At 43.7% G+C, this 21,427-nt stretch overlaps 1 protein-coding gene across 3 annotated transcripts in view; it reads left to right on the top strand.

Moving 5' to 3' along the window:
• The window catches only part of LOC141128805 (cyclic AMP receptor-like protein A), a 1,026,785-nt gene extending 1,007,731 nt beyond the window's left edge, over nt 1–19,054 (top strand). For all 3 annotated transcript variants that reach the window (XM_073616335.1, XM_073616337.1, XM_073616336.1), the window contains one exon: nt 18,794–19,054. In XM_073616335.1, coding sequence (XP_073472436.1) covers nt 18,794–18,958 — 165 coding nt within the window. In that variant the 3' untranslated portion in view covers nt 18,959–19,054. The remainder of the gene's footprint in view (nt 1–18,793) is intronic.
• Nucleotides 19,055–21,427: the final 2,373 nt, after the last annotated feature.

Raw genomic sequence — 21,427 nt, 5'->3', positions numbered from 1 at the left:
TGGGGGCTGTTTGTCAGAGGATTGTGCAGGGGAGTCTGCCAGTCTCTTACCTCTTTCTCCCGGGTGTTTTTTCTGCTCAGTGGATTGATCCATGTCGTGCTCTATAAAGAAAGGGATGATCAGCACTCAGGATGACATCCAAAATAGTATTCCTTTATTAAATACATGTACAGAGCTGTAAAACATCTTACGAGTTTCGGACGTTAGTCCTTAGCCATGGCTAATAGTGAATCTTTAATCGAATAGAAATGGTGCAGACAATATAAAACTGGCTGTGAAGCTGTAAATATGAAGAAATCCTCTGTCAAATAAGTGTAGATGGGCACTCTTACCGGATACGGTGGACCCATCTACCAGCGGTAGTGGGTCAATCAGGCTTATATGGGCTGAATGCCTCACAGTTTAGGTTTGGCAGGAAAAGGTCACGCCAAACAGGATGAATGAATCTGCTCCTCAGCGGTGATGGTCCAAGTGAGGTTCCTGAATCCTTGTGGTTCTCCAATGTATGGAAACAACCTCCACTCAATAGGGGAGCTGCCCGGAGGTCAGAGTATGTGCAAAAAAGCTCAGTTGAACCGGGGTGAAGATAAGAAAAAGGAGATGCTCCGTATGGTGCAGGTCAAAAACGGAGAGGTTTTTATTTAGAATTACAGTACATCATGATAAATGATTACAGAAAAACTGGTGATCACGAGTATAAAAAGTATGAAAAGCAATGTGAGGAGCAAGCGTAGTGATCCTGACGCGTTTCGTTCCAACGGACTTCAACTGGGGCATAGCATTGCTTCCCCACATTGCTCATATATATAGGATATCATACTAACCATGTGACATGCAAAGGAAATGGCTCCACCCCCGGTATCTCAACTGGAAGTGATAGTCACTCACCTAAGCTCTCCTAACCCCTGTGTGTCAACCTAAAACCTATGTCATGAATGGCTGATGGGAAATGTATATCAAAAACATATAATGAAATATAAAAGTGTGAATACAAATGTACATGTGTATTCAGATATAAAATCAATAGATCTAGAACACAAACGTGTATCTAAATAATGTACCAAAAAATATAAAATAAATATAGATAATCAAAATAGTGCAGTAATTCTAGCAGGCTTGATTGATAAAACAATTAATGTCCCAATCTACATTCAAACTGAACGGCGAATAGAGCCGTAATTCATGGATCCAGTAAGTTTCAAGACAGGATATCCCCCTTAGGCAAGAATCACCCCTCCAATGTGGGACAAATTTGTCTATTATTTGGAAACGGGTACCCATAACGTTTTTATTATGGTGTTCCAAATAATGATGAGGCACGCTATGGTTAATATGACCCTTCCAGATACTGGCCAGATGTTCGTTGACCCTCACTGAGAATTTTTGCCCAAATTGATGCCAACCAGGGGGTTTGACTTTGTGACACCTGTATGTTGGCCTCCAGTCCATCTGCCTGTGCCCTTTCATCTACTGCTTTCTTTGGGGCTTTTTCTATCCCCTTTATCTCTCTTACCTTATGACTGATTTTGTTACTAAAATTGTTCAGGCTATTTCATGTCCTGAGAGTAAAGTGTCCAAAAAAAACTCCCATCTCCTGTCTCCTCAGACTTGTCTGAAGGTGAGGTCCAGGAAGTTACAAAACTTGAGACACCTGAGGATTCAGATGAGGCTTCTCAAGATCCAGTTAGTGAGGAAGAGGATGACGACTCGCTGCTTAGCCTTCTTCATGAGAAAGAGCTAGTTTCATCCCTAAAGATGGAAGATTCTTCTACCACCTCCTTAGAACTCTTTGTTTCTTTTGGTTTTTATAAACAATACCAGGGCTTTTTTTCCTCAGAGGATAAGTGCAGGAACTCTCCTTGTCTCTGCCCCTACCAACCGCCGAGCATCGTTCCTTGGTTCCACCCCCTACACACCTCCCAGTACTGCCCCTTTTGGAGAATATCGAACCAGGTAACATTTGTTGTATTTTGTATGGCATTTGTTAATAATAACAAAAAGCAGTAAAATAGATTCCCTGCAGCTAGCAACTAGAGACCACCCCAGCAACAATAGATTCCCCCAGCAACAATAGACTACCTACAACAAAATACCCCAGCAACAATAGACCCCCAGCAGCAAAAACAGATCCCCTGCAGCCAGCATCAATAGACTCTCGAGCAGCTAGCAACAATAGACCCCTCCCAGCAACAACTGACCCCCAACAACAGAAGACCCACCTCCAGGAACAATAGATCCTCATCAGCAACAATAGATCCCCTCCAGTGACAATCGATCCTCCAGCAACATCAATCGATTCTGTAGCACACTCCAGCACCCCTTGACATAACATACATTCAGTGCTGGAGGTGCTGGGAATGTGTTCCCCCCACGTTCCCACAGAAAAAAAAGCCCTGAACAATACCAAAGCTTCCATACTAAGTCAGCACAACTAAAAAGCCTTTATATTACCTAAACATTTTGCAGTACCCTGTTATTTGGTGGATTACTTTACTAAGAAGTGGGATTCTCCTACTATCGTGGATCCATCAATTTCATGGACAAATAAGGCAGCAGTTATCACTTTGAAGGAAGCTCCATCTTTCAAAGATCTGATGAATTGCAAGATAGAATCATTTGCACATTTTTATATAAAATTGCTGAAATTCTCATGAGACCTCTCAAAGCTTCTGCTCTGGTATAGATTTATGGCTTTTTAATTTTTTTTTCACTAGTAATGGCGGCGATCTGTGATTTTTTTTGGGGGGACTGAGACATTGCAGTGAACAGATCGGACATTCTTGACAATTTTTTGGGACCATTGACATTTATACAGTGATCAGTGCTATAAAAATGCACTGATTACTGTGTAAATGTCACTGGCAGGGAAGGGGTTAACACTAGGGGCTGATCAAGGGGTTTAATTGTGTTCCCTGGGAGGTGTTTCTAACTGTGGGGGGATGGGAATGACTGGTGGAGGAGAGAGATCGCTGTTCCTAATCACTAGGAACAGCAGATCTCTCTCTCCTCCCCTGTCAGAACGAGGATCTGTCTGTTTACATTTACATATTCCCGTTCTGGCTTTCTTTTGCGCAATCGCAGGTGGCCGGTGGACATCGCGGCCCGCTGGCCACGCACATCGGTTCCCCCCCGCCATGCATCAGGCACGCACACTGCTGCTATGGCTCTTAAAGGAGCCGCCGTACACCTACAGAGATTTGCGGGAACGAGCAGACCTGACGCAGTATAATGACGGCGGTTGGTTGGCAGGTGGTTAAAATGTGGATCTTCATTGTTGATCTCCAAAAATCAAGTGTATTTCTAACTTCTTGCTTGGGCTGACAACACAGTGCCTTTTGCTGCTTTGAAATCTCAAGCAAAATTGTCAGCCCTGCCTGCTGGATGAAAAAAAAACTCCACTCCTCCCCTACCCCCCCTCTCTGTCTCACTCCACATGCTTACACTGACTGACTTCTCTTTCCCAGCTAAGCAGTGCTGCTGCCTTGACTCCCAAGAGCCAGCCCACACACTGCACTTAGGAAAGGGCTCTGGGCCATGCCCACATCAGTAGGAAGAGAACTCTTAGCAGCTGCCTGGCAAGACATTTAGAAGTCTAGTAGTAATTTCACAGGGAGTAATACAAACTGTTTCTTGCTATAAGTAAAAGGTAAAAGGAAAATAATGCTATGACAAAAGAGCCAACTTCTCTAAACTATGAACCTTGCTAGAAGGCATAAATCGGGATAAAATCTTAGGAACAAAGAGCACGGAGGAGAGATGGGTTTGCTTTAAGAGCATATTAAATAAGGGCATTAGCCAATGCATCCAATTGGGTAATACATTTAAAAGAGTGAACAAATGTCCTAGATGGCTTAATTCCAATGTAAAAATGCATATAAAAGCAAAGGAGAAGGCCTTCAAAAAATACAAGGTTGAGGGATCATCATCAGCATTCAGACTTTATAAAGAATGCAACAAGAAATGTAAGGGTGCAATAAGGATGGCTAAGATAGAACATGAAAGACAGCGGAGGAAAAAAATCCCAAGAAATTCTTTAAGTATGTAAACAGTAAAAAAGGGAGGACAGACCATATTGGCCCCATAAAGAATGAGGAAGGACATCTGGTTACAAAGGATGCGGAGATGGCGAAGGTATTGAATTTATTCTTCTCCTCAGTCTTTATGAGGGCTTCAGTAACCAAAACTGCAGTGTTTATCCTCATGACACATCACAGGAAGCACCTCCATGGTTAACAGAGGACAGAATTAAAATTAGACTTGGGAAACCTAACATTAATAAATCACCGGGACCAGATGGCTTGTACCCGAGGGTACTTAGGGAACTCAGTCAAGTAATTGCCAGACTATTGTTCTTAATTTTTACTTACAGTCTACTGACTGGAATGGTACCAGCTGATTGGAGAAAAGCCAATGTAGCACCAATATTTAAAAAGGGCCCAAAATACATCCCTGGGAATTACAGACCAGTTAGCCTAACATCAATAGTATGTACACTTTTGGAAGGGATGATAAGGTACTATATAGAAGATTTTAGTAATGAGAACGGTATCATTAGCAGTAATCAGCATGGATTCATGAAGAATCATTCTTGCCAAAGAAATCTGTTAACCTTCTATGAGGAGGTGAGTTGCCATCTATATAAAGGAAGGCCCATAGACTTGGTGTATCTGGATTTTGCAAAAGCATTTGACACAGTTCCCCATAAACGTTTACTGTACAACATAAGGTCTGTTGGCATGTATCATAGAGTGAGTACATGGATTGAAAACTGGCTACAAGGGCGAGTTCAAAGAGTGGTGATAAATGGGGAGTACTCGGAATGGTCAGGGGTGGGTAGTGGGGTCCCCCAGGGTTCTGTGCTGGGACCAATCCTGTTTAATTTGTTCATAAACGACCTGGAGGATGGGGTAAACAGTTCAATCTCTGTATTTGCGGAGGATACTAAGCTAAGCAGGGCAATAACTTCTCCACAGGATGTGAAAACCTTGCAAAAAGATCTGAACAAATTAATGGGATGGGCAACTATATAGCAAATGAGGTTCAATGTAGAAAAATGTAAAATAATGCATTTGGGTGGCAAAAATATGAATGCAATCAATACACTGGGGGGGACCTCTGGGGGAATCTAGGATGGAAAAGGACCTGGGGGTCCTAGTAGATGATAGGCTCAGCAATGGCATGCAATGCCAAGCTGCTGCTAGCAAAGCAAACAGAATATTGGCATGCATTAAAAAGGGGATCAACTCCAGAGATAAAACGATAATTCTCCCGCTCTACAAGACTCTGGTCGGGCCGCACCTAGAGTATGCTTTCCAGTTCTGGGCACCAGTCCTCAGGAATGATGTACTGGAAATAGAGCGAGTACAAAGAAGGGCAACAAAGCTAATAAAGGGTCTGGAGGATATTAGTTATGAGGAAAGGTTGCGAGCACTGAACTTATTCTCTCTGGAGAAGAGACGCTTGAGAGGGGATATGATTTCAATATACAAATACCATACTGGTGACCCCACAATAGGGATAAAACTTTTTCGCAGAAGGGAGTTTAACAAGACTCATGGCCACTCATTAAAATTAGAAGAAAAGAGGTTTAACCTTAAACTACGTAGAGGGTTCTTTACTGTAAGAGCGGCAAGGATGTGGAATTCCCTTCCACAGGCGGTGGTTTCAGCGGGGGGAATTGATAATTTCAAGAAACTATTAGATAAGCACCTGAACGACTGCAATACACAGGGTTATACAATGTAATACTGACATATAATCACACACATAGGTTGGACTTGATGGACTTGTGTCTTTTTTCAACCTCACCTACTATGTAACTAGATCTAGAAGGGAAGAAGTACATTTTGAGGTAAATTAGGGTAATCCTTGGACATGCACTTTAGTAAGTCTAATTTAGTGAAAAAGCCGAAATATCTTTTAAAATTATAATTTTCACAGACCTATAGAGACAATAGCCAGTTTCTGCTGATAGACCCCAGCAAGTTGTACTTTCCAGTTCTCATTTCTTTACCCCCCCCCCCCTCCATGTCCCTCATGTGACAGTATTTGAGTCAGGGTGACCAGTTTCTGGACCCAAACACTATCACAATGACATAGCTCCCAACGGTCACTGATTTGGAGGGACTTCCCTGATTTGGAGCAATGTCCCCCTGTCCCTCATTCCTCCTCATTTGTCCCTCATTTTGGTCTGATCTATATAGTTGTATATAAAATGCACTTTTTATGTTTCAAAAAGTGTTTTCCCAGTGCGAAACCTTTTATACAAAATCTAAATTGCTGCATTTGTAAATTTCAAAAGCCAATATAAAGGAATAGTAGTGGTAAAAAAAAAGCCCTTGTGGGTTCAACTAATCATTTTTTAGGTTAATTCTCCTTTAAGGGGGCATGGCAGGGGGCGTGTCCTATGCCTACATGCTTTTCCTAGTTTTCATTCCCATCTCAAAATGTTGGGAGGTATGCAATGAGATAGGCAGTAACATTATGGAACTGGGTAAGCTCTGACACCATCCAACACTGAAGCATACCCAACAAAGAGGCTGCAGGGTAGCTGGTAGTAGTTGGTTGATTATAACTTGCTGGGCGGTAAGCAGCAAGCTGACACTATCATTTTGCCTTTAATGTGCAAAGTGACAATGGGGTTTATTTACTAAAGCTGGAGAGTGAAAAATCAGGCTCACTTCTAGGTAGAAACCAATCAGCTTTCAGGTTTTATTACCAAAGCTTAATTGAACAAGCTGCGGTCAGAAGCTGATTGGTTTCTATGCAGAAGTGAGCCTGATTTTGCACTCTCCAGCTTTAGTAAACAAACCCCAATGTCTCTTTAACTAATCTCAGTCTCTTGAATGTGTCCTTACTGTAGATGTGTTAAAATATCTAAATAAAAACAAATGAAACATCCTAAACTGTCCTGAATAAATGATGACCTTGAAATCTTCTTTAGTGATCAGGATGAAATACTGTTAATTGCTGTGCGTTACAACAAAGAGCTCAGATCCATTCAGCACTAAAGGGGTTTGTGAGAATTTCCATAGAGAGCATCTGTTTCAGGCTCGCTACAGAAGGAAGCTCGAGCGAAGAAGAGTGCTTGAAATAATTACAGAGCAATTCAAGGAGCAGACACCCCAAGTTAATTTTAAGTCAGCAGATAAAGACAGGCTTGGGGAAGGCGGCCTCGTGTTTAGCAGGGAAGGTGAATGCTGTCAGAAGATGAATGCTATCGCATGACAGACGCTGATGCCCGTGACTCAGAGTGTAAAGAAATAACATATTGAAAACACATACACTACCGCAGATATTTGTGTGCTTCAGACTGGCAAGTGGTAATTCAAGCAGCAGGCTATCAGCATGTGGCAGAATCTTCTAGCTTGAAGTGCTAAGTGCAAAGCATCACAGCCTCCTCGTCGGCTGGGACCCATGTGTCTTGGAGCGCATCCAAAGCATTTTCATGTTCCTTTTAAAGCTATAGATGCTGTTAAACTCTGTTTGCAGCTCAGGAAAGGCGATCCTCGATGTGTGAAATAGACGTCTATAATGATGACGAGTGCACACTTGTAGCCCAGGTGAATAGCAAATCGTCTTTCAAGATTGTGAAAACTGGCAAAACATAAAAACAAGCTTTTATGTTTTTTTTTTTTTTTTTGTCCTGAGTGCTTAAAGAGAAGGAAAAGCGTATGTGAAGACAGGAGGAAGATCAATTGTGGATTTAAAAAAAACATGCATATTGCTTTTAAATGCTCATTCCAAGTATATGTGTGTATAAAAAAAAAAACTAAAGAGCAACTTGAGGAAACAGGTCATTCTGTAAATGTGTGCTGCTATCCAGGAAACATTGCAATGTTTAAAAGCCTTTCAATTTACCTTAATTTGAGTGTAAAGTAATGACCCATTGCTGATTAAGTGGTGCTAATCTAAATGCCCCTAAGAGGGACTACAGACTCTTACCAATAATTCTATTGATTGCAGCCAGATTCAGCAGGCTTTTCTGTGACTCGGGACTAGAGAAACTTAGCTTACCATATGTATCTTTACTGTTCAAACTGGACTGTCCAAAAATGAGCAAAGAAAAGGATCTTTGGAGGCACAGGCTCCTTGTATACTTCAAGTAGCAAGCTCAGTAGGCAATGTAGAGGTCTACAATAAGTACCTCTTATGTGGTAATGAGATTGAATATGGAATCATGAGCAACCCACTCTATAAAGTGGAACAAAGCTCATATCAAAGGCAAATGAAAAGACTGAAATAATTTCTGCTCTGTTTAATCAAATATAAAGGTGTGTTTAAATGCAAGAACAAAATGCAGCATTACAGCTTAACAGTCCTTAGATGCATGGGCTGCATTGATCTTCTTTCTTTAAGTTATGTATATTTTTTGCTAGTCAAAAGAATACCTATTAATACCCTGCCAGAAATCCACTGTGATTGTAATTGCCTGTGCACTGAACTGAATCCCCAAATATTGTTATCAGCTCTCGCCAGTTCTTTTCTGGGAACTACAGAACACCTCCTCCCTATGCCATGGAGATGAGGAGAAGGGGAGGTAGTAGTCCCAATACACCTCCTGTCCAAGGGTAACAACACTGTTTCTACATAGATATAGTGATCATTCTTACCCTAGGACAGGAAGTGTATTACTGGCAGGAGCGCCCGGTAAAAATAAATCATTTTTAAAAGCTCGAAAATAAATTGAATGCAGCCACCAAATCTATGTCCTGGTAAGGTCTAATTATTACATATTTTTTCTTGGTTTTTGTTATACTTCAAAGCCAGTCTCTTAATTGTGTTGTTGGCCATAGGCTTTGCCCTATTATATAAAGATATAAAGTGCTTGTGATTCCACATTCTTTATAGGGCAGTGCTTGGAGCAAGGCAGAATTTGGCATGCATTTACTCAGATTCAGTTAACTGAGATCACAACTTCCGGGTAATTCTGTCCTGGGCACATCCTTCCCATATCTACATGTAATGCTTTTTATAGCCTGCAGTAGAGATGGATCAGGGGTATAAAGAGTGAAGAGCACAGACAGACTTAGCAGGACAAGAAGCCTTAGTTTCAGAACTTTAGTCTTGATGTTAGGAGTTTCAGAATATTTGGTTATTGGGTGCCAGATTGCTTTAAACATTGTTCAACCTGGTGTACTGAAGCACATAGTTACCAACTGTCCCAGATTTCCCGGGACATTCCCGGGATTTAGACTCTATTCCCGATTTTATTGTTTCCCGGGAAATGTCCAGAGAAATCCGGTTCTTCGCGGATTTTCGCCGCCGCCTGCCGCCGCTAGAGGTCCGTCTCCGCCGGCCGCCATTTTTAAGAAGACCAGGAAGATGGCTGGGGGAGCTAGACGGAGCTCCTGCGTCGCCGCCCACCCTCCGCCCCGCTCCGCCTCGCTCTGTCTACCCCCTGTCCCGATGCCGGTTTGTTATGGAAAGGGGCGGGGGTTCTAATGTAACCATGTGGCCGGCGGAGGGAGACAGTATCCTCCTACTAGGCAGGGCTGTCTTTATTATTGATTGGACCCTGGGCAAAAATTTTCTTGGGCCCCCCTCTCCATGCAATTTCGCTCTCCACCTGTCTGCACACCATGGACTGGGGTGGTGAGGGGCCCATCAATAGACAGAAAACTCCTAGGGATCCTTGAACGCCTGGGATCAGTCGCAGTGCGGGGGGAAGGGGAGGGTGTGATCAATGGCAATGCTGATTTTTTTACCAACTACCAATATAAAGAGGGGTTTCAACACTGACCACCAGTGTAATAGGGGTTTAAAATAACCACTAATATAATGGAAGCATTCACAGTAACCACCAATGTAAGGAGGGGGACCTTCACACAGGCCACTAGTGTGAATAAAATGATTGTACACCAAGCCCCAGTATAATGAGAAGATTTACAATGACCACCAATGTAAAGGGGATTTACACTGACCACTAATATAATAGGAGCATTCATAGTAACCACCAATGTAAGGAGGGATTTACACTGACCACCAATGTAAGGGGGACATTCATACTGCCCACTAGTGTGAATGAAAGGATTCTACACCAAGCCCCAATGTAATAAGAAAATTTACACTGGCCGCCAATGTAACTGAGACATTTAGCCTGCGTTCACATTTGTGTGTGTCGGGAACGCATACAAAATCACTTTCCTGACACCACAAAAATGTGCTGCCCTTTAGCAGATACACAGCGGTGCCATTAATTGTTAATGACACCCTCACACATCTGCTGACATGTGCTGTGCAACCATGTGATTTTGAAAAACGCTTAATGCCGCGTACACACGACCAGGTTTTCCATCGGAATGAACTCTGACGGTTTTTTCTACGGAGTTCCGATGGAGTTCTGCTGAAACGGACTTGCCTACACACAATCACACCAAAGTCCAATAGTTTAGAACGTGATGACGTACGACGGGACTAGAAAAAGGAAGTTCAATAGCCAATAGCTGCCCTTGCGTTGTTTTTGGTCCATCGGAATAGCATACAGACGAACGGTTTTCCCGATAGGAACTGATTCCGTCGGAAAGATTTAAAACATGTTCTATTTCTAGGTCCGTCAGAATTTTCGAAAGGAAAATTCTAATGAAGCCCACACACGATCAGAATGTCCGATGGAATGATTCCGTCGGACCTTTTCTGCCGGAAAGTCCGGTCGCGTTTACGCGCCATTAGAGACTTTCTTCCACATTTGTAGCGCATAGAGCAGCCCATTGAAATGAATAGGCTGCCCTGCACTCGACCCACATCTTTATCCACTCTCTCAGTACACCTTTGCATCCTAAAATACATACTATCCTCTGCACCCCAAACCTCCGCCATCCTCTTCACTCCAATCCCCCTCCCCTTTAACTCTACCTGCCTCCTCTGCTCATCTTTGCACCCACCTTCCTTACCTCCATACATCCCCTCCTTGCTCACCTGTGCACCCCAAACTGTAATTCCTTCTCTGCCTACCTCTGCACACCCCACACTACCCTCCCCCCACTAATTTGCTTACCTTTGCAGAACAGGCTGATGGTAGGCTTAACGACCAGAGTTGTAGGCAGGACTTACAAGCATGCCCCTTTATCTCCCCAGTGGACAGTATTCAGTATAGGTGATGGTGGATATGACCTCATGGGGGCATGATATACATATAAATGCTGCCTCTATTTACATATGAGTGCCACCGCTCTGCGGCTATTTACATATGAATGCCGTTGCTATTTACATATCAATGCCGGTTATTTACATGTAAACACAGGGTCTGCAGGTGAGTCATCTGTACAAAATAGGACAGAGCTGGGCAGCATTAGTAGCAGCACTTCACACTGAGATATTGGGACACAGCACAGGACTAAAACTTCAAAGGACAAGGGAATTTAAACCAGGATAGTTGGCAAATATGTGGCAGCTGCTTTGGGCCCCACAACAATGAGAGGGCCCAGGGCAGCTGCCCCTTTTGCCCTGCTTTAAAAACGGCCCTGCTACTAGGACACCTGAGGTAAGGGGGGGCACCACTGGGGACACCTGATGTGAGGGGGGGCTCCACTGGGGACTCCTGATGTGAAGGGAGGCTCCGCTGGGGACACCTGATGTGAGGGGGGCTCTGCTGGGGACACCTGATGTAAAGGGGGGTTCCGCTGGGGACACCTGATGTGAGGGGGGCTCCGCTGGGGACTCCTGATGTGAGGGGGGCTCCGCTGGGGACTCCTGATGTGAGGGGGGCTCCGTTGAGGACTCCTGATGTGAGCGGGCTCCGCTGGGGACTCCTGGTGTGAGGGGGGGCTCTGCTGGGGACTCCTGGTGTGAGGGGGGCTCCGCTGGGGACTCCTGATGTGAGAGGGGGCTCCGCTGGGGACTCCTGATGTGAGGGAGGCTCCGCTGGGGACTCCTGATGTGAGGGGGGCTCCGCTGGGGACACCTGATGTGAGGGGGGCTCTGCTGGGGACACCTGATGTGAGGTGGGGCTCCGCTGGGGACTCCTGATGTGAGGGGGGCTCCGCTGGGGACTCCTGATGTGAGGGGGGGCTCCGCTGGGGACACCTGATGTGAGTGGGGCTCTGCTGGGGACTCCTGATGTAAAGGGGGCTCCGCTGGGGACTCCTGATGTGAGGGGGGCTCCGCTGGGGACTCCTGATGTGAGGGGGGCTCCACTGGGGACTCCTGATGTGAGGGGGGGCTCCGCTGGGGACTCCTGATGTGAGGGGGGCTCCGCTGGGGACTCCTGATGTGAGGGGGGGCTCCGCTGGGGACTCCTGATGTGAGGGGTGGCTCCGATGGGGACTCCTGATGTGAAGGGGGACTCCGCTGGAGACTCCTGATGTGAGAGGGGCTCCGCTGGGGACACCTGATGTGAGGGGGGGCTCCGCTGGGGACACCTGATGTAAAGGGGGGCTCCGCTGAGACACCTGATGTGAGAGGGGCTCTGTTGGGGACTCCTGATGTGAGGGGGGCTCCGCTGGGGACTCCTGATGTGAGGGGGGCTCCGTTGAGGACTCCTGATGTGAAGGGGCTCCGCTGGGGACTCCTGGTGTGAGGGGGGCTCCGATGGGGACTCCTGATGTGAAGGGGGGCTCCGCTGGAGACTCCTGATGTGAGGGGGGCTCCGCTGGGGACACCTGATGTGAGGGGGGCTCCGCTGGGGACACCTGATTTGAGAATGAGCTCCGCTGGGGACTCCTGATGTGAGGGGGGCTCCACTGGGTACCCCTAATGTGAGAGGGGATCCGCTGGGGACACCTGATATGAGGTGGGGCTCTGCTGGGGACACCTGATGTGAGGTGGGGCTCCGCTGGGGACAACTGATGTAAAGGGGTGCTCCACTGGGGACTCCTGATGTGAGGGGGGCTCCGCTGGGGACTCCTGATGTGAGTGGGGGCTCCGCTGGGGACTCCTGATGTTAGAGGGGGCTCCGCTGGAGACTCCTGATGTGAGGGGGGCTCCGCTGGGGACACCTGATGTGAGGGGGGCTCCGCTGGGGACATCTGATGTAAAGGGGGGCTCCGCTGGGGACTCCTGATGTGAGGGGGGCTCCGCTGGGGACATCTGATGTAAAGGGGGGCTCCGCTGGGGAATCCTGATGTAAGGGGGGGCTCCGCTGGGGGCACCTGATGTAAGGGGGGCTCCGCTGGGGGCACCTGATGCAAGGACGGACTCTGGGGGCACCTGATGCAAGGACGGACTCTGCTGGGACTCCTGATGCAAGGACGGACGGCTGGTGGCAGGCGACGTGGCAGGTGACACACTCAGGGATCCCACTAATTCAGCATTATGGTGAGTTGAATGATTTTATTTTATATTACAATGTAATAATAGAAATAATGCACTTCAATTATCCTGACACCATAACAACAATGGTGCCAGGATGATTGAAGTGCTAACACCAGGTGTTTGGAGTATCTTTATCTGCTGATTGTTAAACTTTCTAGAATACACATATTTCCATTGTTGTGTAGGATCTGGGGCTGCTATCCCTCCATCCCTCTCCCCCCCTTTACCTCTCCATCCCTCATTCATCTCGGACTCTAACCACACCCCCTTTGAGCCACTCCCATTTAAGACACTCCCACTATTTCGCAAAAACCACGCCTATTTTTTGCACTTCGCGCGCCACATTTTTGCTTTTCCCCTGTGCCACGCCCACAAATGCATGCCCCACCCCCTAATTATAACAAGACTGCTTACAGCCAAAAAAGTTTCCCTGAAAATTTTTTACAATGTTGGCAACTATGGAAGCATCATCAGGGTTAAAAACAAAAAAGTCTGGCAGGTAGGCCAGGCACACTTTATAGTTATATATACTATCTGTAGTACATTTAAGGTTTGACTTAATGGTGATTCAAAACTATTCAGCCTCCAAAGTGGAATTGTGTTAAAAGGAACCATACATAAGGGCTTCTGTTTCTGATGGAGCAGTGAAAATCCCTTTGTGCAAAGGACAGGCTCATCCACTGTTCAATGCAGGTTGCTTTATTTTCCCCTGGGCTTAGTGATGGCTATTACAAATGTTGTAGTTCAGGAATGGGTACTGTTACTGGCTGCTAACGGATTGTTTCGTGAAAAAAGAGAGAAACACAGAATTCTGAAGCAAAGTAGTATTCTGTAACTTTAAAATAATATAGCTTTCAGCTAATGAAAGAACTGTCTTGACAGAACGAATGCTGCACATACAAAAACTGGTGCAAAGAATAGTAAATGTGTTGACCACAACACCCAATTCATCAATTTCTTATTGTCGTTTTTTTTTTTTTACTACAAGACATGAAATTAAACCAAGTGTCTGCTGGTTGTCTGCTATAAGTGACACAGCTATTCTTCAGCCTTTTTTTTTTTTTTTTTTTTTGCGACCGCTGAATATAAGTGCTCATCTGAGATTCAGATCTCTATGGAGACAGTTTATCTTGCAAAGGTGAATAGGAAACCAAACCACATTTTTCATAGGATGTGTTGCAATGTAGATAATGTTTACCAGATGTTATCATTTGTTCCATATGTGAAGGCATGATCTTTCAACTTAATCATGTGATATTGCACTTCCAGGTCGCTGTACCAAAGGGACCGCTTGGTTGTACTGTAAGTGCTGCAGGTCTGAAAGACCCCAGCGCTGATGTCCTGCCTTCATCAGCTTCTGACCATTCATAAAAGGAAGGCTGTGTGTTTTGTGAATGGCCAAAAGGAAAGGGACACAACCACAGGACTGGGGTCTATTAAACCTGAGGCACTTACCAAGTGGCTCAGAAGTACAGTGAGAGCTTTACTAATCTGGGCATGTAAACAAGCGTATTTGCAGGATGTAGACAAAAGCATACATGACAGAAGGTAGCTTTTGAGGCAAAAGAGTGTTTAACAGCTTTAACCTGGGTAAGCTTATTGTGCCCGGAGTTTTACATTTATGTATTTAAATTCTGTGACACATAGGGGTTCATTTACTAAAACTGGAGAGTACAAAAATCTGCTTCATCTGTGCATGGTAGCCTATCACCTTATAACTTCAGCTTGTTCAATTAAGCTTTGACAAAAAAAAAACCTGGAAGCTGATTGGCTTCTATGCTGGGCTGCACCGTGTTTTTCACTCTCCGGCTTTAGTAAATCAACCCCATAGTCTCTATGCCATGTGAGTAGGCACTGCTGTGTCACGCATTTCACAAAGCCTGCCTTCTGAACTATAAAGGTGCTGAGAGGAGGAGTTTCTGGAGGCGGGCTTAGTACAGGGATCACTTCTTGCAGGCAGAAAGGTACCATGGGATATGTAGTCCTTAGAACTTGAAAGCAAACAGCAAATGAGAAGCTGCAAAGCATGCTGGGAATCCAGGAAGTTGTGTAAAGAGATGGCCAGGAGACAGGCAGCACTCAAAACATGAAAGGAGATTTTTAAAGTAAGCTTATATTGGATTGTCAAATATAACTAATATATATAGGTACCCACGCTATGGTAAATACAATATAAAGGATGATAATAATTAATAAATAAATGCATTGTATTAATGGGCTGCTGCTATAGTGTAAGGTAAAATAACCTAGTAGTGATACAAAAAATTATACTCAGCAGCGCTGAGTATAATTTTTTGTATCATGTCAAATATAATTGTTGATTGTATTATTATAATTGTGATGTTATAAAATTAAAGTGTATGGTGTAAACATAGAGCTCTTTTAGTTTTCAAAGTTCTTTGAAATCCTAGTTCTTTCCTTATTACTTTCTATTGCACCACATGTATGACAGGCATGTATTGTAAACAATTAGCAGGTTGCCCTAAATGTGGCATGGATGTAGGTACCTCTCCTACCATGTCTTCTGGGCCTGCCCTTGGTTACAAGAGTACTGGAAAGAGGTAATCAATGTAGTGAATTCCATGGGAAGTCTTTATGTACCAGCTGATCCTCTTATATTTTTTTTGGACATCATCGATAATATTTTCTGTTATATGAGGTTGTTTACTTTCTTTAATACATTTTATGCTAGAAGGGAGATTCTGTTAAAATGGAAATTACAGCCCCCTCTTCCATGTCAGGGTGGAAGACTGCAATTCATGAGGTACTCTCCTTGTACAAAATTACTTATGCCAGCTGTAACTGCCTCAAGAAATTTGATAAGATCTGGAGTTGATGCTCATGGCCTTATTGTAAAATACTGAGCACTACCTCAGTACCTTGCTACCAGAACTGTTTTTGAACTTTTTTGAACATGTGTTTATAAAATTATGTTAGGCCTGAGGCTTAGTTAACACCCCCAAACAGTATATATTTCCTGGAAACAGAGACACTGGAGAATAAAATGGTGGCTGTTCCTTTAGTTAAATTAAAGTACATTTTTTGGGTACACAAATGCAACATATCATTAAATTTTTTGTAAAATATAAAACTTGAGATTGCGCCAAGTGACTAGACACCCAACGTGTTAAACTTCAGTACCCAACATTTTTCATCGGCAATGCTTTAAAAACGCTTATAGGTCATCAGTTTGAAATTAACTGTGAGTAATAGCCCTAGAATTATTTATCTTACTCTGGGATGGACAGTAATATGTAACATGTGTAGCATAACTGACTTTTTTGCACATATGCACACCCAAAGCATGATTTTACTTTCATATGTAGATGGGGGCTGAAAAATTGAGGGGGGGGGGGGAGTTTAAAGCAGAACTTTACCCATAACAGCTTGATAACAATTAATGTTCTTTAACAAAAGAATATACATTCCACATTAATAATTGTGCTACCAAAATTTGTTTATGCTATAAATTGCCTCCAGCATTGCTCCTGTTTCTTCCTGCTGGAGGCTGCCATTTTGTTGAAGCCCAGAGTAGACACTTCCCTATTGGAAACACTCTCCCTTTCCTTGGTCTCAAACACTATTGTCACTTTCTTCAATTAAAATATGCACATTTTCAGCCTTGATTGTATGTCTTGGCTCAGATAGAAAGGAAAGATAACATAAGTTTTATAGTGCTCAGTCTCCTAGCCCTGCCACTGCCTAAGGCAGTGTTTCTCAACTCCAGTCTTCAAGGCACCCTAAGGGGTCATGTTTTCAGACTCTCCATTATTTTGCACAGGTGATTTGATCAGTGTCACTGCCTTAGTAATTACCATAGCTGTTTCATCTGCAGGAAATTCTGAAAACATGACCTGTTGGTGCGCCTTGAGGATTGGAGTTGAGTAACCCTGGCCTAGGGAGAAAGGAGAGAATATCAGGGGGATAAATAAGACATCCTTGTAAGTTTACCTCTTGTGTGTCTCCCCAGCAGTAGGGTTTGTTCTGTCACCTCTCCTCCTTTTATTTTTTCCCTCAGTCATTTGTGTTCCCTCAGCGCAGTCTGTGTCATTCCTGTTGCTTTTTTCTCCCTTCAGCAACAGTAAATCTTAAAGTTGTCAGCTGATCAGCCTCTAGTGGCTCTGATTTTACGTACAGTGCCAATAAAAGAGAGCAACTGGACATGCGCAGAGCAGGGTAAGACAGTGTCTTATCTGTGAAAGGGGCTAGCAGGAAGTGATTTATCAGTACTTAATTTTCTGACTAAATTTCCTCTTCAACTGCTTGAATGAAACTTACATTTTTTACACTTTTATAAACTAAACTTTATTTTATCACATAGGGGATCAATTGCTTATGCAATATCATTTTGTTGAGACATTGGACCCCTGATATTTTTCCTGCCTTCCACTAAAGCTAGCGATGTACAGATTCTGTTTTAGCTTCTTCCCTGGCCACAGCAGAAGTGACAGCTGAACCCAGAAGTGATGTAATGCACATTGCTTTCGTGATCCCTCTAGCTAGAGAAAATCAGTGAATGGACATTCACTCGTCTCTTTCCCCTCTACCTGTCATGATCTGCCATGGGGGTCTTAGGCCCGCATGTTGGATAGCAGAGCCTGGAAAACAAGGCGAGACCGGGGGGACTTTGGAAGCGATCCGTGGCTGCACAGCCCCAAGATCACTTACACCCCTTCAGCCAACAGTCAGCTTGTTAGATATACATAGATTTTATATGCCACATCAGCCAGAAATGTGTGTAAAACCCCTGCTGCTGCCAACGTATAAGATATTTAAATTAGTCAAACACAAATTAATCCACTTTTGTATGCAATAAAAATGAATGCATTTTTTACGCATAGCTAGCAAATTGTGTACCAAAATATGTCTTGATATTAGCCTCCTGTTACCATCTTCAGAGTCACCCTCAAAAATTAAAAATCAAAGGGAAGCTTAGCAAATCAGTACTCTGTTGTAGCACAGTGACCATATAAGCGCAGGGATTAGAGTGCTGCTGCTCCTTTATTACCTGATCAATTGTTGGTTGTGCAACTTTTGTATTACTGTATTACTTATCTGCAGGGTAGTCTGCAAAGTGGTCACAGACCTGACTGTGCTGTTTGTTAGGCTACGCCTGGAGCCCAGCTGACTGAACAGTATTATACATTGTTTGGCAGGTACCAAGTCATAAACTGTACATGCTTTTTTAGCTCTGTATTTAGCTGTTTACCCGAAGTTAAGCTTTATTTCTAATGGTTGCACAGCAAAAAAGGAGAATGCCTTTAACAGTTCTCCCTGTACTGCCTTTTACAGATAACTCTGGGGCACTCAATGGACTGGTAGAGAAACACCCTGCCTATCAGGATGATTATACACAAACAAGTTAATATGTATTTTTTTTTTATATTAACATGCTTTTGAAATGATGGTGTTTTACAACAGAAATAGGTTTCCTTTGTACAAGCTGAGCCACAAATGATGACAAGGGTACATCAGTCTAAATACTGTACATACAGCAGTTCTTAACAGACTGAAACATATATTTCTTTTTCTGGTTTTGCAGGTGGCTTTCCAGTCTAGACTCTGTGACAGCACAAAGATCAAGGAATATCATCCCGCCAATGTGCGGTATATGAATCGCATAGATGAAGAAGATTCAGATTCTGGCGATGATACCACAGTATTATTCTCCATGCCATCCATGACATTAAGGGACAAAGGGCCCTGACCATCTCTGTTTGAATGAAACCAAAGGTTAAAAGAATGCACCAGTCCTCACTGAATATGCACTGCTTGAAAAAAAAAAGCAGAAGGCAAAAGACAACCTTGGAATGCCTGATTAAGGAGCTGTCATCCTCCATTATTAATACTAACTTGTAAATATTTAATGCCGTAGAACCGGAGCTTCTGACTGCAACACAGCCACAAGACTCGCTGGGGTCATACCAACTGCAAATCTTAGGATTGAACATTTGGTAGCCTTACCTACCTGGAAATGTTGTGAGGTGCATGCCCAGCATTTTGTTATCTACCAGTCCTAAGGATAAACATGTCTCTCAAATTTAATGAACAAAAACAATCCTGCGCTTTACACAAAAACACACACAAATCTTATAAACATTCTCCTGTGAGATCTATGTAAGCAGGGCTGACTTTAAGCCCCTCAGTAGTTGAAAGTATTTATTTTTGTGTCTGCTGTTAAGTTACATTATTTTTTTATGATCTCCAGTACAATACAACTGATAATAAAAATGACCCATTAAAAGTGGACAGGACCTAAATACTGAGTATACTTGAACAGGCATGAATACAACAGTTGTAACTGATTGCAGTTTTTTCTGTTCTAGTATTTTGTTTAAAGGAGCGCTGAACTCAAAACCAATGTGCGCTTCGCGCATTTAGGTCAAAGCAATAGGTTTTCTGTACAACAGTCTCGGTAAGTCTTTACAGTACTCTCTTTCCTCACACAAATGTATTGTTCCATTTACCTGTCGGAGCTCCGGGGTAATCTCTGTAATATCCAAATATGGGAACTCTCTCCTCAACCTCCAATAGCACTCAGTGCCTGAACAGTCAATTGCCAGGCCCAGGCATTGTCACATGTGAGCAGGGGAAGAGTCTTAGATCTGTGTTAGTTCCCATCCAGTGATAGTCTCCTGTGGGCAAGCAGGATGGTAGGAAGGCATATAAAAGGTAAATACAGGCTAGTCCTTACCGAACCTACAATTCAGGGAGCTTGTTATCAGCTATTACAGTATGTTGGTTGCAGAGATTTACCAACATCCCTGAAAATCTTTGTGACTGATCAGAATGTCCTACCTTTCAGATGTACGTGTTCTCCCAATCACCATAACCCCATATGAGCCTTGTCTGTCAGCATCTGCAGGTAGCTCATACTGTAAACAGTAAATTGTTGCCTGATGCCTAGGTGAGGCTGTCATCTAATGTTTATGGGCCATCTAAAAGGGAAGCTGTACTAATATATATTTATTTGCATTTATAAGCTTTAAAACTGATGTTTTATACATTTCTTTTGCTTGGTATGTAAAATCTCTCTTTTACAAAAAAAATGTAATTAGGGCAGGCCGTGAAACATTTAAACAAAGATTCACAAAATTCTAAGGGTTTTCTAAAGTGAGCGCATGGCAGAAGCTGCTTGCCTTCAGAATTTATTACTAACTGAAACTTTATACAGAGTCCTCTTAAAGAGTGAGCCTCCCTTATTTACCTATTTATGGTCTGTTAAATATGCTGTATATTTTATATAAATAGATAGTGTACAGTAATTCCAGTCAAAACCTCACTAAGCTTAAAGAGGAAGTAAACCCTGGTGGGTTTTACTTCCTCTATTTCCCTGCAAAGGTAAAGCATAATGGGCTATTATGCATCACATAGTAGCCCATTATGTGTCACTTACCTGACACCGAAGCCCGCCCTGTCACCGTTGTCCCCATGAGCAGGGAGCTTCCATCTTCGCCCCTCTTCCTTCCGGGGGCCGCGAACTACAGCTCTGTGACTGACCCGAGTCGCGTGACCTCACTCCCGCGCATGCGAGTGGAAGCCGCCAGTCACGGCATGACCCCTATTAAAAAAAGGCACGATGTGCCCTTTCTAAAGGGCGCATGTGCCGATGACATCGCTGTAGTCATCGGTGATCTTCTTTTTAGTAAATATCTCCTAAACCGTGGAGGTTTAGGAGATATTTCAAGCACCTACAGGTAAGCCTTAATATAGGCTTACCTATAGGTAAAAGTGGTTGTACAGGGTGTACAACCACTTTAAATCTACTTCCCCAACCCCATTCTAAGCCTATTCTAGCTACCTTGTAAAAGGAAAGATGCCTGTTCTTACCTATTCTGAAGTCGTTCCATTCTGATCACATGAAGGTCCAGTCACATGATCTCTCCAACAGCAGCTTCAGTGTAGAGGAGAGATCACTGGCCACGGAAGCAAAGCCTGGGCTATAAAGCCACCTATAGGCTTACTATGGGGCAGCCATTGTCAGCTGTCGCTCCTCTACACTGAAGCCAGCTGTGGAACCCGATAATGTGACCTGACTGGAGCGACTTCAGAATAGGTGAGTATAGGCATCTTTTCTTTTACAGAGTAGATAGAATAGGCTTATAATGGGGGTGGGAGCAGGTTTAGGCTTAGGTTTTTGACTGGAATTACACTTGAAAGTTGTTTTGTTATATCT

The sequence above is a fragment of the Aquarana catesbeiana genome, linkage group LG02 (genome assembly GCF_042186555.1).
Source record: "Aquarana catesbeiana isolate 2022-GZ linkage group LG02, ASM4218655v1, whole genome shotgun sequence".
Classification (NCBI taxonomy): Eukaryota; Metazoa; Chordata; class Amphibia; order Anura; family Ranidae; genus Aquarana; species Aquarana catesbeiana.
Note: the sequence above shows the minus strand (reverse complement) of the source record. Positions and strands in the feature narration are given on the sequence as shown.